General features: G+C 43.2%; 2 protein-coding genes across 4 annotated transcripts in view; one reads left to right on the top strand and one right to left on the bottom strand.

The window, feature by feature from the left end:
- LOC120824767 (ADP-ribosylation factor-binding protein GGA1) lies at positions 1 to 10,576 on the bottom strand. The gene is made up of 17 exons (XM_040185809.2): positions 9,611 to 10,576; positions 8,874 to 8,958; positions 8,473 to 8,548; positions 8,269 to 8,367; positions 6,278 to 6,401; positions 5,696 to 5,796; positions 5,501 to 5,581; positions 4,981 to 5,118; positions 4,788 to 4,869; positions 4,550 to 4,660; positions 4,306 to 4,443; positions 3,972 to 4,015; positions 3,597 to 3,787; positions 3,141 to 3,415; positions 2,845 to 3,014; positions 2,634 to 2,744; positions 1 to 2,531 (listed from the first exon to the last, which is right to left on the bottom strand). Exons 1-17 carry the CDS (start codon positions 9,657 to 9,659, stop codon positions 2,421 to 2,423), a joined length of 1,986 nt encoding a protein of 661 aa, XP_040041743.2. The 5' UTR covers positions 9,660 to 10,576; the 3' UTR covers positions 1 to 2,420.
- The window catches only part of micall1a (MICAL-like 1a), a 22,253-nt gene continuing 14,475 nt past the window's right edge, over positions 9,743 to 17,520 (top strand). For all 3 annotated transcript variants that reach the window (XR_013450650.1, XM_078080327.1, XM_040185778.2), the window contains exon 1: positions 9,743 to 10,674. Coding sequence is in view for 2 of the 3 variants with exons in the window: in XM_078080327.1 (XP_077936453.1) it covers positions 10,532 to 10,674 (143 nt within the window). In the remaining variant the exon portion in view is untranslated. The remainder of the gene's footprint in view (positions 10,675 to 17,520) is intronic.

Raw genomic sequence — 17,520 nt, 5'->3', positions numbered from 1 at the left:
TTTATTTATTTATTCATTGGGTAAATTTGCCATACAAATGACTTTATTTGCCATAAATCACATTTGTAGTACATTCTCATTTTGTATCCAGCAGTATGTACAGTATTTTTATATATCTAAATATACATCATGGCAATACACTTTTATTTACAATAGAACCTTCCCTTCTTCAGAAATACACAGATGTAGAGGCCTTGTTACAACACTTAAAGGTGTTTTACTTTCAGTTGTGTAACAACCTAAAATATGTGGATCCAGTTTAGTTCCTTCAATGGTTTTTCTTGCAAGTCAAAATGAAGCGAGTTCCAGTTTGATAATACTCTCAGAAGCTGGACTAGGATGACAGAATTGCATTAACAGTGCTTTGTGACTTTTTGTAGTGAAGCATAGTTTTTATAAGTAAGTAAAAGAGGGATTTCCATCTGGAACAGGCTTTGTAGCGCCTCCCTAAATAAATACTTCTCCCGGGCACAAAGCCGCATTGCTACAAGACTCTTCTCTCTAATCTATCAGCGCAGGCAGGGGAGACAAATTACAAGTGACTTGCTGAGTTAATAACAGAAAGCGGCGTAGTCGTCATCGGCCTCACAGACTAATCATTTAAATATGTATTCTGATTTATGCTACTGCGGTCAAATAATGGGCTCACACTAAAAAGAAATAAGCGCTAAACCTCCAGGCAATGACAAAAGGCAAATATGTGCACGTGTGAATGAGCTTAATCTGTTTCTCTCAATGTAGTCAAACACGTTACAGCCCCCTCAGTGCATAGTTTACGACACATCGTACAATGTTTATTATTTGAAATCAGCTCAGCTTAAGCCACGCACCGAAGACCGAAAGGAGCTGCCTGAGGCTACTTTGTCTCTTTTTGCGGTCTTCCTTCCAGTCACAGACGAGTGAGTGCTGGACCTGTAAGTAAATGAAAGCATGTCTCTGTGGCTCATTCAGAGCATCGGGAAGCAGCCCATCTTAATGATGACTGTGTGATGAGTTAATCTACCGTAACAACTGAACTGAATCAACACTACGCATTCTGAAATTCATCCCTCATATCATGAAGTGAACCTCCAGCTCCACTGTAGTAACACACATTTGGAGTTCATCCTGTTTCAAAATCGTACTTCTCAGGTAGAACCAATCTGATTCTATTTGAATCTTTATGATGCTTAGTGCTCCAATCAACTCAACGGACGGGATGATGCTGTGACATTTGAGGTGTCTGTTGTTTTACTAATCGTATGTGATACGGACGTGGACGTATGAAAACAAAAACAAAGATCAAACTAGTTACTTCCATACTTAAATGTACAAGAGCAAATAAAAATATAGGTTCCATCCCAGGCACGTGTGGTAGAATCAAACTAGACGTAGGAGACGTCAACTCAGGACTGCACATGTTCCTCTTTGGGTCAATCAACAGTAGGAAAGTAGCAAATGAGAAAAGACAATGTGTTGGTAAATGTAATGGTTTCATGTGCAAAAGTAAAACAAAATAAATGGACAACTCATGTTGTGTAAAATAACTCAAATGGGAAATCCTCAGTGAAACAACATCGAAAAAATAAAAAGTGCAGAAATCAAAAGTCCCTTCCTTCATGGTCTCTCTTCACAGAAGACATTTTGAAAACGTATTAAACACCTGTGCTTTTCTTGTGACAAGTACGATAAAAGCAGTTTGTCACAGTTAAGACACACACTGACCCTCCACCACATCAAGAATAACCACCAAATCACTACCTTAAAACGTTGTACCAATTCATGACGTATACTAGCAGGAGGCACTGCTCCATTGACTGTAAGGGGGAAAAAGACTTCAATCGTTTCAAAGTGTTGATTCAATTTAGTTTCATCAATTCCTGATGCAACTAAAAGTTTGGCAAGATAGAATCCAACTATTAAATCCACTGATGCTGCTCTTCCTAGAGCACTGATGTTGTACTGAAACACATCAATCGTTTGATAGGAAATACATTCAAATTCTGGTAATCAAATTATTTATCAGGTACAAATAACCAGTGCTCCATACCATAGGTTAAATACAGGAGTGTTTTGGCTGTAAACATCAATATAAGCATGTAACGGACTATGTTTAACAGAAAAATATTAACGATGTATTGAAAAAAAAAAACTGTAACAATAACTGACTGTATTGAACCAAAGTTTTGTATGAGAATGATTGTTGGAAGAAAAAGAAAAAGAAAATCAAGATACGATACACAGGAACATGGAGCTGATTGAAAAAGGAAAGGAAGGCACAAGGTAGAAGCTGGTTCCCACAACTGGTCCCTTGTCAGTCTGTATTACCCAACCAGAGTTTGAAGCCACTGAAGTCTCATCTCAAGCCGGTGACGAGGGACACCTTCAATCTAAAGCTAAAGGAAGCAGCAGTTTAGATGACAGCAGGCTGCTTTCTCTCCCTACAGGTTTCCCCAGGTGCCTGGAGGCGGGAACTGGTCCACATCACCAGATTCATCATGACACGCGTCCCCCAGGTTGAATGTCAGCTTGTACCGCAAACGCACTTTTTCCTAGAAAACACAAGAGAGAAAAAACATCAGTTTTCTTAAAAATGGTGAAAGTCTCAGTGTACACTCAGTGCTGATCAGCGTGATGAAGTGTGGGCGGAGCACCTTGTGAGGGTTCGCCAACAGTAGGATCTGTGTGACGGCGGCTGGAGGCAGGATGGGATTGAAGGCTGGGAGCTCGGTGCTAGAGGGAGGCTGCAGCTTCACTTTCATCACCTGAGCACATCCACACAAAAATCATATTAGCTATGATATGCGCCAATAATGCTTTCCTTGAAACGACGTGGTTTCCAACAGACAGGTGCCTTGAACCAACCTTTGGTACGGCTGCCTGAAAGCGGATGTTGGTGACTGGAATGGGGGCGAAGGACAGCATGGAGATGATCACCACCAGCAGGTCGGGCCGGGATGGAGGACAGTCACGGGAAAAGGTGAACAAAACACGGAGACTGTGTTTGTCGAACACGGTCACCGGTAATAAACTGCCTGAAATATGTGCAGAAACACGGGAGGAAAAAAAAGCACAACGCAACATGAGAAATGAAAGAGAAAATTGCACGTATGACAAGACTCAGCGTCCCGGTTGGGCCTGGTGATGCTGCCCGTGCTTACTAGGTCTGATGGCTTCCAGAGGCACCGTAACGTCAGACAGAGAGATGTTGTCAGAGGGGTCAGTAGCAGCTAACGAGCCTCTCTCAGCAGCTGCAAGACTGAGAGCGGATGGGAGCAGAGTGGCTGGCTGCTCGGGAGGGACAGCCGATGGGGGTCCTGCAGCCAGAGCAGGACCAGCAGAGTGTGTGGTGGCATTAGGAGCCGGTCTAGAGCTGGCGTTGGACTTGGTCTGCAGATCTCGTAAGGTGACTCTGGATCGCGGTTGGAGCTTATCCCTAGACACACAGACACAAGTTAGAAGGAAGAAACAACATGAAGCGCATAACTCCCCATTATCAGTGCACTCAGGGCAATGGAGGACTAGTGCATCAAACACAGACATACTTTCTTAAATCAAAGAATTAACAACTCAAAAAAAGGTTAATGATTCCATATACTCCAGTTTACTTAACTTACCATTTGACCTGCTGGCTCTGTGGGGGTAAGCACTGCTGTAACAAGGTCTTCCCCAACAAGTCCAGCTCCTCCATGGGTTTGGGAGCAGCAGTCGGCCCCCCTGCTGCTGCAGCCTGTGGTGCTTGGACCACAGCAGGTTGCAGCACCGCAGCACGGACGGACGGAGCAAATGAACCGGGGCCATCAGGGGACTGAGGGGACAAACAGAGGGTTCAAATCTGCCTGACAAAAAAGTGTATTAGAAGACAGCAATGATTCAAAATGAAATCAGTAAGATTATCTAAAAGCGTAGGTTTTTGTTGAGTTTTTTTAGTCTGTTTTGTGAAGCCTTTACATATAATGCTTTTTAATGAGATCAATACAGTAAAATCACACCTGAAGATTGTTCTGAGAGTTGGAGTTTTCTGTTACATTCAGTCCTAGGAAATAAGAGACAATGGTTAACTCAGTTTTATTCCAATCTCTGGTGTTTACGACATATTAAAAGAAAACACCGTTCAAAATTCATGCAAATAAATCCTGTACATGAAAATTTGTGTTGTGAAATGCCAGATGTGGCCTGCTTCTGAGGATGCCATCTTAGACCAAAGGAGGGCCACACACACACAACTCAATGTGCTCACTCTGCAGTTTTTAGCTTGTTTCGGTGTCTACCATCTTACTATTCTACCTTTGCATTTACAAGCCAGAAGAGGTTTTTTGTGCTTACCTAGTGACATGAGCTCATCATCCAAGAGGCTGACGCGCTGAGCTGGTGTCTGGAGGCCAGAGGGCTCTGGGTTGGATGATGTCACGTTGCCTGATGCGTTAAGTCCCATCAAGTCTACAAGGGCTGAGCTACTGCTGCCTGTTTTGGACCAACGGAACACATCTGTGATCATATAGTCTACAAAAATGTTTGAAAGATCTGTGGATCAAGCTTAGTAAACCGATGAATGCCAAATCCCACCTACCTGGTTGTGAGGGCAGGGTTATTCCATCCTTTGACACATCCTCTCCCTTTACCAGCTTCCTGTACAGGTTGATGACCTGAGTCAGGTTGTCATTGGCCTGTAGGATCTCAGCTGAAAGCAGAAAAAAAACACTCATTAAATTAACACGCTTTGAAAAAGGGCCTGATTCCTAATTAGAAGCCGATTCTCCCTATTCTCAAATGACATAATGTCAAAGCCACGAGGTCCTCGATCTTACCTAAAGCATCGTCACTATCCTCTGTATCACTTGCTAATCGGAATAGAGTGGGCCTCATCTTCTCACAGCGCTGGTAAAGATCCTGCGAACGGACACATGTTAAAAACACTTAAATCACACCTGGGGTGAGTGGCACAAGCACAATTACTAGACTGTGGCTGCAGCTAATTTCAATGCGTCGAGATGTGCCGACCTTAATGAGCTCCTGGTTGCTCTGGGAGCAGGTCTCCTTGCTGTAGCCATCCAGCAACTGGCTCAGCAGGCTGACACTTTCCTTCAGCTCCTGGATGGCATTCAGTCGCTTGGACACCTTCTCTACGCGCTTTTGGTCCTGAAGAGAGAGCGTGTCATCAAGAGGGTGACCATGGAGTCAATATATAGTGTGATGTAATTAAAGGCCATCTTACAGTTAAGGGCTATTCTTATACATATTTGAATACACCATTTTTTATAATGCTTCACTCTAATAATTTAATCTGAAAAACGTGATTATTAATTGGATAGTCAGCCTTCCACATCTGTTGTCGATGTTGGAGTTTTAAACACCATGATAATAAAGAAAAAAAGAAGGCCTCAAAATAAATATTCAGGTGCATTAATATTGTCACGTTACATAATCTGGTGTGTTATTTGTGCAAAGGATGGAAAAAAAGAGACGTGCCTTTGCCCCACGCACTCAACAGCACATTTGTTTAACAAAACGAATGACTCACCTCCTGCACCATTTCCTTGATGAGCTTGTTTGCTGCTCTGAGATCCTCTTGGTGATTGCTGTTCAATAAGCGAGACAGCGTCTAACAAACAGGATAGGACAAAGGAGGGAGAGGAAAGAAAAGAGGGGAAGAGGAGGAGAACTTTATAAACAGTTGAGCTACTTCAAGTGACGGGTGCGTTGTGGCTACTGATACCTTGGATTTCTCCTCATCCTCAAAAAGGACATTTTTGGCTCTAGGTGGAGGAGGTGGGAGGGGCTTGTCATCAGGAAGCTCAGGATCCAGCTTAACAATACCTGGAAGGGGAGCAAGAATACAAATTAACCGAATGTGTAAACAGCTCAGACGAGTCAAGGTCATCTGGGTCACCTCCTATTATAAACGTCACATAACATGTAAATCACACTACACTAACTATGACTAAGGGCGTTGGTCTCATGTTTGTGGCTCATCCCCATAAAAAAGGAGAACAGACTGGGAAGCAAAATATAAAATATGGGAACTGAACAAAAACATGTATTCATGAAACTTCTTCTTTTGTCTAATGACAGCAGATGTTGTTTGCATTTAGTTTCCAATTAGATTTTTTTTAAGTTTAAGGAAAACTTCCTTCTTTGATACAACCCCCACCATTTAAAACCACTAACACTTATGTTTTGGTAGTGGGAAGAAACCTGTAAAATGCAAACGCCACCCCACTAGGCCCTGAGTGGGGATCGAACAGTGCTGTTTATCTTAATGGTTTGTTATCTTCTCTTCTCGTCCTGAAACGCTTACCCTGTTTTTTCAGCATCTGATAAGCGTCTGCGATCTTGGTCTCATCAGGCAGCCTCACGGTCCAGCTGTAAATTATTTCTAACACCTTCTTCTTCACAGGCTCTGGAGCCCGGGTACCCAAATACTGCAGAAAAGAGGGAATTCATGTTTTAGTTGTTCATTTACATGTGATTATGGTTTAACAACAACTGGGTAAATTCACTGACAAAACTGGCCTCCTGCTTTTCATTTTCTATAAGCATTTCCATAAGAGTTTTTCTAAGCCCTACCCCCCAAAAAATACAGTTTCAGCCAAACAGGTACAGTTGCAATCAAAATTATTCAACCCCTCCATTGCACATTAGGTTTATTAGCAAAATATACAATTTCTCAGCTGTTTGCAATAAACAAATTACACAATAATTGTTTAAGTAGTTTAATAAAACTAATATTACAACGGTTTTATCCAAATTCAACACAAAATGCTACTTTTAATGAATTTACTGCAGTCTCAAAATGATTCAACCCCTTCGTGACAAGCATCTTCAGTACTTACTAGTAGACTATACTACTACTTACTAGTAGTACAGTACTAGTAGAGCACCCTTTGAAATGATTCAACTCCCTGTATCAAGAACACCAGGTGCAACTAATCAAGGGCTTCATTAGTTCAGGTGTGCTTGAGATAGAACACATAAATACCTGGTCTGGCTCCGGGTTTGTTCAGAGTGACGTTTGATTGCATGTTAGAAATATGTCTAAGTCAAAAGAATTGTCCAAAAAGTTCATTGCCTTGCACTAACAAGGAAAAGGATACAAAAGGATGCAAAATCACTGAATGTCCCTAGAAATACAGTTGGAAACATAGTTTGCAAGTTCAAAGTTGAAGGAACAGTGGCTACACTACCTGGACGTGGCAGAAAGAAGAAGCTATCAGCGGCTGCCACCAGATTCCTGAGGAGGCAACTGGTCAAAAAGCCTCGAGTGACTCAAAACACCTGCAGCAAGACTTGGTGGCAACAGGCACTGAGGTTTCAGTTTGCACAGTAAGGCGCATACTAAACACTGAAGGGTTCCATGCCCGGACCCCAAGACGCACACCACTACTGACCCAAAAGCACAAGAAAAGTCAGCTCCAATATGCTGAAAACCATATAAATAAGTTTGGGAATTCTGTTCTGTGGAGCGATGAGACAAAACTAGAACTATTCGGGCCTATGGATCAGCGCTATGTCTGGAGGAAGAAGAATGAAGCATATGCTGAAAAGAACACCCTGCCTACAGTGAAGCATGGCAGTGGCTCAGTGATGCTCTGGGGCTGCTTTGCTGCCTCTGGCACTGGAAACCTGCAGCGTGTGGAGGGCACGATGGATTCAGTCAAATATCAGGAAATCTTAGGAAAAAACGGCATGCCGTCTGTGATGAAGCTGAAACTTGGGCGTCATTGGACCTTCCAACAGGACAATGATCCCAAGCATACCTCAAAGTCCACCAAGGCTTGGTTTCAGAAGAAGAAATTGAAGATTCTAGAGTGGTCGTCACAGTCACCTGACTTGAACCCCATCGAAAATCTCTGGTGGGATTTGAAGAAGGCGGTTGCAAAACGCACACCAAAGAATATTACTGAACTGGAGGCCATTGCCCATGAGGAATGGGCTAAGATTCCTCAGGAACGCTGTCAGAAGCTGGTGTCTGGCTATGCATCACGTTTGCAGCAGGTCATAACAGCAAAAGGGTGCTCTACTAAGTACTGAAGATGCTTGTCATGAAGGGGTTGAATCATTTGAGACTGCAGTAAATTCATTAAAGTCATTAAAAGTAGCATTTTGTGTTGAATTTGGACAAAACCTTTGTAATATTAGTTTCATTAAACTATTTAAACAATTCTTGTGTAATTTGTTTTTTGCAAACCGCTGAGAAATTGTATATTCTGCCAATAAACCTAATGTGCAATGGGGGGTGAATAATTTTGATTGCAACTGTATGTAGGTATAAATTACTGGTATCATTACCTTAGGCGACACCACTTTGATGAGTTCATTGAGAAAGCGAAACTTTCCCACCTCACTGTGAAATCGCTTTCCACAGTTCTTAATGCACGTCTCCAGAACCTGGGGATTGTGTAATTGTTTTATTTTACATTTGTACAGACAAGCTAAAGAAGACAAGTTCCTGTCTTGTGGTGTTCTGTAGATCTTTTATACTTGCTAGCTCACCATAAGGGATTGCATGGCCTCCCACTCCTGAGGTGACTGAATTTTGTGGGCCAGAAGTCTGGTTGCAAGCTGGGGACTGAAAGGGAACAACAACATGTAACTATTGTAGATTAACACAAGGAATGAATGTAATATATGCCATAAAAAAAACAGAAAATGTGGAGAGTTTAAAGCCATACAGAAAATGTGAATGGCCAGACATATATTGTTTTGTGATTAAATATTATGTAGCTTATATGATTTTTCTTTGATTTTTCTGACAGAGCTGTGAAAACCAGATTAAAACCGGTTGTTAGTGTGTATCCATCACAGGAACAGCACTGATTTAATTGTGTTTTTTTCTATACAGCGATCAACAAAAATGCACTTTGTAATGATGTAATTGATCATTATCATCTCACCCTTCTGGTTCATTGTTGAGCTCATCACAAAATCCCTTGATAGTGTCCCAGTCGGTCTCCTTATTCAGAGGGTTGGTGGCCCTGTCTGTGCAAAACGAAAATACATTAGGTTAAATTCTCTATCAGCTGGGGTTTTAAAACTCAAAAACGACTATGTGTGAAGGCTGTTCAAGCTCTAGGTTTCGAAAGGTCTTGTGGCAAACTAGAGTGGAGTCTTTTTAAACAAGGAGTTCTCTGGTGTGAAACAGGCAAAGACAGCCGCTCTTGTTTGAGAAAAAATGGGTTTTCTGATCCATGCAGCGCTGCTCGTTAAACCAGACGTCTAGTGTCTGGTGGCTCCTGATTCAGTGTTTGTTCAACTGGCTTGTCTTGATCCTGGAGGTAACCGCCAGCAGCTAACGTTAGCCCGCAACCGCTGTCTTTCTTTCTTTTTTAATTCAGCGTTTAATGCTATGTTTTTGTAGCTGAGCTCGACATGTCAACATAACATACAATTAGCTCAAAATACGAGCGTCTGACAGTTAGCGTGTTAACGGTTATAATATCTGAAGGAGTTTGTTAATTAACGTTAAGTTAATTCGGATGACATTCGCTGTCATGATTCTCAAAAATATCCTCCCTCTGGAAAGTGCTATGGCAGACAACAACGACTTTAGCCTGACAATGTGTCTCCGTGCCCTCTTAAAGCGTGTCGTCTATCGCTTTCTGTTGAGAAGTTTATCTGTGCAATGACTTACTGATGCGAGCCTGGAGTGTAGCCTCATCCGGAGGCGCCGCCGCCGCCATCTTTCGTGAATTCTAAACAAGTGTCAAATCTCGCGAGATTTAGAAACATCGCGCAGGTAGCAGTTGGAGAAAAAAAAAACGTCACTGGAGCTGCCCGAATAGCGAGGCGGAACGACAACGTGTATGTCGTCAGGCGGGTACAGATTAACTAGGATACAACCGGTGCGACGCTGTTTTAATCCACATTCCTTCTCGGGGGTATATAACGTTATATATATTATTTGCAGTGGCGCAATCAGGGGACGAAAAGAGGACGTCGCCATTAGTGCACGACTTTGTATCCGGCGTTTTAACAGCCATTGCACTCACTGCAGCAACAAACCAAACCGCGTTGTGATCCACCTCCAGGAGGAGGACACCGTCACCTCGGCACGAAACGGGATCAACGCCCCACACGGTCAAAGACAATCCCCAGAGCCAGCCGGCGCCCGCTAAAAAGAAGCAGAATTGCAAGATGTAAAGTTGGACATAAGCTGACAGCGGGCTAACACACCGTAGCGTCTTAGCTAACGTCAGTAGTCGCTACGTCAAGAACTTTGTTTGTTTGTTTTTTTGGTCCGTGGTTTTGGCCACAGTACGTTTGCACTTTAAATGTTGTCACAGCTGTCTGCATAACTCGATACGGAGGCATAACGCAATTTGTACTTTCCAAACTGCGGTAACGTCTCGCTAGCCATGCTAGTTTTCTCGACGTCACTCGCTGGCAATGAATGTATCGCATCGCATCGTCGGGTGTCGTCTGGCCGTCGCCCCCTTCACTGAAACTCCGCCGGTGACTCGTGATGTAACCAGGGATAAATACGCCTCGAGGAACGGGACCATTTTAAATTGACAGCGATACCGGTTGCTTGGACTTCATCGGCAGTCGTATCATGGGGTCTCTGAAGGCTCTCCAGGAGTGGTGTCGGATCCAGTGTGAACATTACAACGATGTGGAGGTAAAGGACATGTCGACGTCCTTTCGGGACGGTTTGGCGTTTTGTGCCATAATACATCGTTACAGACCGGATCTGATGTAAGTATCCCGAAATTGATCGACGCAATGTTGCTATTACTTCTAATAACCTTAACGTTAATTAAGCCAATTTAGGATTGAGGAACCCGGGGTTAAAGTTCACGGTGCAGTGAAACGTGCATTGTTTCAGGAGTCACCGGCTACATGCTGTTTTTAAATTGTTTTAAAAGGTGTAGTATTTGGTATGTTAATCCATTTTAGATACAAATGCAGAATGAACTCAGTAGCTAGCCAGATCTAGATCTTGCTCCGGATAAATCCCTTAAAAAGCGTTTAAGGACTCTGATAGTTAAGGGCTCCTCTTAAACATGGTTCTTTTTCTAAAGTAATTTTAAGTAGAGGCTGTTATGGCACACAATCACTGCATATGATAGTATTGGGAATTCAATCACTTTTTCTACATGTATTTTTTTAATAGGCTTTTATATTACATGTCTACCCCATCTAATCTTTGTTGATGTTTTTGCGCTGATGGTGTGGCAAAAACACTTTGAATAGGTGTAAAGAACGTTGTCAGGCCACTGTGATTAACTGTGGCTGACAAGTCGTGCCCTGTGTGTACCAACTCACCCCTCCTCTCTGCGTTTTACACCTACACACACTACAAAACACAACCGCACTGCCACTGGGACTAAACAAGGATTGTGAATATGAGGAAATCTAATTGTTTTGGTAGACAAATGTCCCACAGTCCATCAGCTGATGTATTTCTTACAGGTGAGGATCGGCCTTTCAATACTTTGATGTTTGTAACAAGAGAGCCGTCGAGTGTTTGTTGTGTTAAAGGCAGGGAAATCGCTTGATTTCAATTGTTTCATTATCTGCAGTGCTTCATGAGATATTGGATGTGCATCTCTTTGGAAAAGCTCTAGTCCTGTGCAGCATAACGGGCCTCAGTGCAGCTCAGTGGGAGGTCAACTTGATTGACAGCGTTACATTAGGGGTTTAAGTTCCTCTGAAAGAAGTCCACGACTCACCCAGTTGTAGGAAGAGTAAAAGCAGCCTGCAAGTTACATTTAATTTAGTTTTTTGTTTTTTTCTCCCGGTGGGGTAAATATGCTACGATGGAATGACGACCAGCATCTTGCTGGTGCTGCTAACCTCTCAGGTGGGCCAGGCTCTTGTGAGCAAATTTGACTCTGCTTGAATGGTAGCAGAGCAAACATTCACTGGACCAGTCACTGAAGGACAAGTCAGTGGCAGTAAATACAGCCTTTTCCCAGTAAAGCTGACTGTAAGATAGTGGACAAATCCTAAATACCCAGCTTTCAAGCTCTGCCTCTCCAATTTGTGACCCAGCCTGTCTCCCCGTTCAGCCCTCTGTGGCCCAACGGAGCTCTCTCTGATTCAGACGGACAGTTTGTCAGGCTAATCTGCAGCTGAGACCTCCGCCTGTCAAACAGGATTTAGGTCTTAACACTGGTCCTGGCCATTGTATGGTGATCCCGGCTGCACTCCGCAGCCAATGTATCCTCATCAAAATACAGCACACTGATGCAGAGGAGGGACAATACTTAGTGCAGCAAATGGCCACCATGTCTGTTTAAGCCAAGACTAACTGTGTCCACCGGTGGGAGAAGTAGACATGGCTGTGAGCATAACTAGAGTGCATGTCATCTTTTAATTTAAATTCCATGTGATCCATGTAGCAGTGCAAACAGGTCATACATTTATTTTCCATAATTCACTACCTAAAATTACTATTATTACATATGGATATGCTTCATTTTTGATCGACATCACTAGATCTTGTATGCTCCAGCACAACAGTTTTGTCTGTCAGTACCAGACTCCGAATATACTGTGTACTGGTACACCCAGCTTTTGATCTTGTTGATCCTGAAACACACACACACACACACACACACACACACACACACACACACACTGTTTCTTAGCAGTCCTCTTTCCCAAAATACACTTTTGAGCGAGACACCGTGAATTAGTTTGCAGTTCAGATCGCATTCTGCACTTTGCTCATGTCCGTATTGGCTGGCACTGTCTGTTCTGTGAGTGTCAACAAATTGTGGAAATATTTTTAAAGTAGCTGATCCAGTGGACTTGTGTGGACACTGTCTTGCTATTGGAGCTGTTTCCCAGTGTGTTTGTGACCATGGGAACTAGATTAGAGAGAACAGAGGTTACTTTGTCTGCCCCCAACACGGATCTCATTCACAGGGTTTTTCCTTCTTGAGAGTTCCACATGGCCTCCACATGCTCTCACCAGGGTCTTGGTGGGTTTTTTTTTTACTGCCACATTGCTGTTCCACTAACAGACGCGGTCACCTTATATTTACTTTATGCACACAACAACACTTTCATCCCAAAACACCTCTGAATGTTTCCAGGTTTACTGCAGGATGTTCACTGGCTTTTGCTCTTGGCCCCTGGCATCTCAAAGCGGAGCCTTGTAACTATTAGCCCATCCCTCCTGTTTGGTGCTGGAGTTCTTTCCTTTAGAGCTGGCACATGGAGCATCATTTATGAGAGGGGTCGGGACAAGTTGTTAACTTTGTTAGTCTGGAAGCTTAACTGCTCAGCATTGCTGCATGTCCTGCTGTCAGGCCAATAATAGCTTATAACATAAGTAGCGTCCTATATCAGTATTGCTATTCACTTCTTTATGGTCTTCTTCTGCTATACAAGCGTGCTGACATAAAGCAAGATAACTTTATGTGCCTTTAGAGCTGTAAGCTGATTACCCTGTAAGAATACGTGTTCAAGATTTGGAGCCTGGTCGGGGTTATCAAAAATTCAGCCGAATGACTTCTCTCGTTCTGGGAAATTTATTTGTCAGATCACAGGTCAAGTATCAGCGCTGCGTTTGCAAAGGCAGGAGCAGTTCAGGCAGCACACAGGCCGGAAGAACAACTAACTAACATCAGCAAGAACATCATGTTTTATAACCCTTGAAAGACAGAGAAGGAAATATTTCTATTGGCCCTAAACTGGCGTAGAGGAGGACCTTCCACCTCCCGCATCTAAGATCCGGTCACATCCAATGTCCAGACTCCTGACTTAACGTAAACATCGTAAACAGAGTGTGTATGTTGAATAGTGTTGGTGTGTCTCTAACCCCCTTTGGCTGGTAAATCTTCTAGTTGACCCGCAGACCTTACACTCCTCAGCCAGGACAGAAACTGACTCCCCATCCTGTCAGACTCGTGTCTGCCTGCTTGGCAGATCCTGCTTACCCCCTTACTTAACTCTTAAATCAAGACAAGACAGCAAACCCCCAACTAAGCCCATGAAAATAACTTTTGATTATCAATTCCCCCTTTTTACATAATTCATTATGTAAACCAAAAAAAAAATCAAAAGAAACCACCAATCTAAACGCTAAATATCTATATCAGTGAATACGGGTGAATGCAGCAGTCATGGAAATCCCTAAACAGTACAAAAAATCTAAACCGAGTATAATAGACACAGAATACATCCTAGCCTAGAAATATCACACCATCTACGTGTATGCATCCACTATATATGATGTGTGCAACAGTTAGCAGATCACGCGGACAGGAATGTTGAACCTAAAAGGATTTCTTCTTCGGGTCCCTCGAAGTCGTTCTTACCATACCTATCTCCTCCGGCCCTAACAATTGGATCCTTTCATGTAACAAAGCCATCTGGTATGGCAGGGGTATTTTAGCATCTATTGCAGAGGTGATGCGTCGGAGACATAGTTGTCTGATAAAGGGGATGTAGCAGCATCCACTAAGGGCAAAAACCACTATTGCGATTACTAAGGTCAGAAAAACTGACAGGAAGAAGCCCTTCCATTGTCCAAAGTATTTACCAAACCAATTACCGACGGTGCCGTCTATACCAGAGTGTTCAGCTAATTCAACAGACATAACTCTGAGTCCGTGTAATGCTCTAGTAAAGGATCCATCTGGGGCGGTGTTATTGGGGATAAAAGTGCAGCACGCTTGGCCAAACATCGCACACACTCCTCCTTTTTCAGCTAATAACATATCCAAAGCCACCCGGTTCTGGTAAGTCATCAATGAGGTGGCCGATAGTTGGCTGTGCACCCCTTCCAGAGCATCTCTTGTCATATTAGTGAGCCGCTGGATATTGAAATGTACATAATTTAGTCGATCCACATTTTTGTTTACAGTTATAAAAAGGGAACAATGATTCCCATCCGGCCGCTATCTGATCCGTTAACTTGTATTGATCAGGTACCCCTCTCGGCACACTATCACACAGTGCGTGGTTACTTCTGCAACTTTGTATGGACCTTCCTAGCGGGGATCAGTCCAACTGAATCTGGCTACTTTACGTAGTACCCAGTCATCCACCTCCACTGGTGCACACTCTCCTTCTTCTTCAGAAAGGATCTCTGTCACCTGTTGAGAGATACTCATCACAGTATTATTACACATTCTCATATAGTCAGATATTTCCACATGTTGGTACTGCAATGGGCTGACAGTGGTAGGCAAAGTGGTTGTTAACGGACAAGGCATCTTTCTTCCCGTTAATACCTCATGGGGGCTTATCCCTAACTTAGAGTTAGGACATGATCTTATCCCATACAGCACTATCGGCAGGGCTGCCACCCACGTCAGCTTCGTTTCAGCACAGACTTTAGCCAAACCTTCCTTTATGGTTCTGTTCTCTCTCAACTAGCCCTTGAGACTGAGGATGATAAACTGCCCCAAATTTATGTTTGATCCCAAACGTTTTCTCTATTTCTTGTAGTTCAGCGTTCGAGAAGTGTGAACCATTATCCGATCGTATGACTTCTGGAATACCAAATCTGGGTATTAGTTCTCTGGTCAGCCATTTTACTACGTCTGCTGCTCTTTCTGATTTTGTGGGGATCACCTCCACCCACCTAGAAAAAGGATCAACGCATACCAACAAATACCTCTTGCCCTCAACTTGATTCTTCATTCCCATGTCTGTGAAGTCAATTACCACCTCTTTCCATGGTGCCATAGGGGCAGGGAAACTTCCAAGTCCAGCCTTCAGTGTTAATCTCCACTTTTATTGCTCTTCAGCCCAAAAGCAAAGCAGAGGGTGGGAGACATGTCACAGACACTTGCAGATAAAACTCAGCTCATGCTCAGTTTGATCCAATCTATTCATTCATTACTGATAGATCACCAACCTCTCATGGTTAGCGTATCCAAATGTAAGGGTGTACTACTTGTTGAACATTACAGGATGACCGTCTGTAACAAGTTTCCATATTTCGTGTACTGGTGCTATAAATGTTCCTTTGATCAGACATTTGCTTCCATCATCAAGATACTGTATCAAGTGTATCGTGCACTATACACTCAATAGCAGCACTCAACAATTTACCGCCCATCTCTGAATTTAGGAGAAAACTCGAAAAACTACAAACATTAATCCAAAAAATGGACAATATATACAACAACTCTCCTAATTCCTTATCACCTTCATTCCTCATTTAAATCTTACACAACCGTATCTCTTAATTTTCAATGACTGATTGTCTTGCCGTGGAAAGTGTGAACGCGTTTGACTGTAAGAACGCAACTATTCCATGCGATGTGTGCACAACAGTCTGGTGTTCCATTGTTATATGGGCCGTTTTAATCAACGCTCTTCCAATAGCAGCTACGTTTCTGACACACGAGGGATGCCCTATTTCCACGTTATCCAGCTTACCACTATAGCACATCAAAACCTTACGATCTATGTTACCCTCCCCCTTCTGAAACAGAACGGAATTCACAAATCCGTTCTTTTCATCAACATCCAGATGGATGCGTCTCGAGTAGTCAGGGGGGTGAAACGTGGCTGCGCTGGCCATGGCCTGCTTGGTGGCAATAAATGCAGTCTCCGCCTCCCGGGTCCACACCAAAGGCTCTGAGTAGTTTTTATAGCCTGCACCCAATATTAGCGCCCTCAAAGGAGCCACCTGCACCGAGAAATCAGGTATAATATTCTAGCTCCATGTTACAAGTCCTAAGAATTTCATCATTTCTCTAACCGTCGTTGGCCGAGGATGTTGCAAAATGGACGACTTCTGTGTGTCAGTCATAGCTTGCCCTGATGGTGACACAATTCTCCACAGAAAATTCACCTTCTGTCTCCCAATCTGCAATTTCAATTTGGACACTTTGAAGCCGTTCTCCTGTAACCACTGCAGAACCGTTCTGGTAGACATAATCGTTTCTGAACTAGTCCCTGCTAGCAGGATGTCATCCACATATTGTAGTAAAACAACTCCTCCTGGTAGTTCCAACTCGGCCAAAATGGTCTCCAGAACATGGTTAAAAATCGATGGTGAGTCCACATAACCCTGTGGTAACCGCGTATATGTATATTGGCACCCCTTATACGTAAACGCAAACATTAGTCTCGAGCGCACAGCTAGAGGGACACAGAAAAAAGAGTTCGCCAGGTCAATGCAGGTGAACCATCTTTTATCAGGGCCTATTGCATTTAACATTGTATAAGGATTTGGGGTGTCATAGTGAGTTGGTACTACAACTTTGTTGACGAGCCTCAAATCATGCACCATTCTATAATCAGGCTTTCCGGGTTTAGGGACCGGGTTAATCGGGGTATTCCAGGGGGACCCCGTCCTCTCCAATACACCTGCCTGCAGCAACACTTCAATTGTTTTTTCTATCCCTGCGATTTGTTCCTCCCTTAAGGGGTACTGAGGACGGTAAATTTGGACCGTTCCGGTTTTTAATTCAATTACCACTGGGGCCATTGGAATCAATCCCACATCAGCTCCCCCTTTTGTCCAAAATGTATCAGGAAAATCAACTAGCATGAGCTGTGTGTTCTCATGGTCAGTATTTTCCCTACCATGTGTGCGGCTTAGCAGGTGTTTCTCTGGTATAAGTTTTA

Source organism: Gasterosteus aculeatus, chromosome 9 (assembly GCF_964276395.1).
Source record: "Gasterosteus aculeatus chromosome 9, fGasAcu3.hap1.1, whole genome shotgun sequence".
NCBI lineage: Eukaryota > Metazoa > Chordata > Actinopteri > Perciformes > Gasterosteidae > Gasterosteus > Gasterosteus aculeatus.
Note: the sequence above shows the minus strand (reverse complement) of the source record. Positions and strands in the feature narration are given on the sequence as shown.

Bases quoted from the DNA above. Each gene is read 5' to 3' on its own strand.
- LOC120824767 (XM_040185809.2), bottom strand. From the start codon at position 9,659: ATGGCGGCGGCGGCGCCTCCGGATGAGGCTACACTCCAGGCTCGCATC. The intron at 5,582-5,695 runs GTATCAGTAGCC...CCTGTTTGTTAG, and splicing joins AGGATGAGGAGAAATCCAAG to ACGCTGTCTCGCTTATTGAA. The intron at 4,661-4,787 runs GTAAGATCGAGG...TTCTGCTTTCAG, and splicing joins GGATAGTGACGATGCTTTAG to CTGAGATCCTACAGGCCAAT.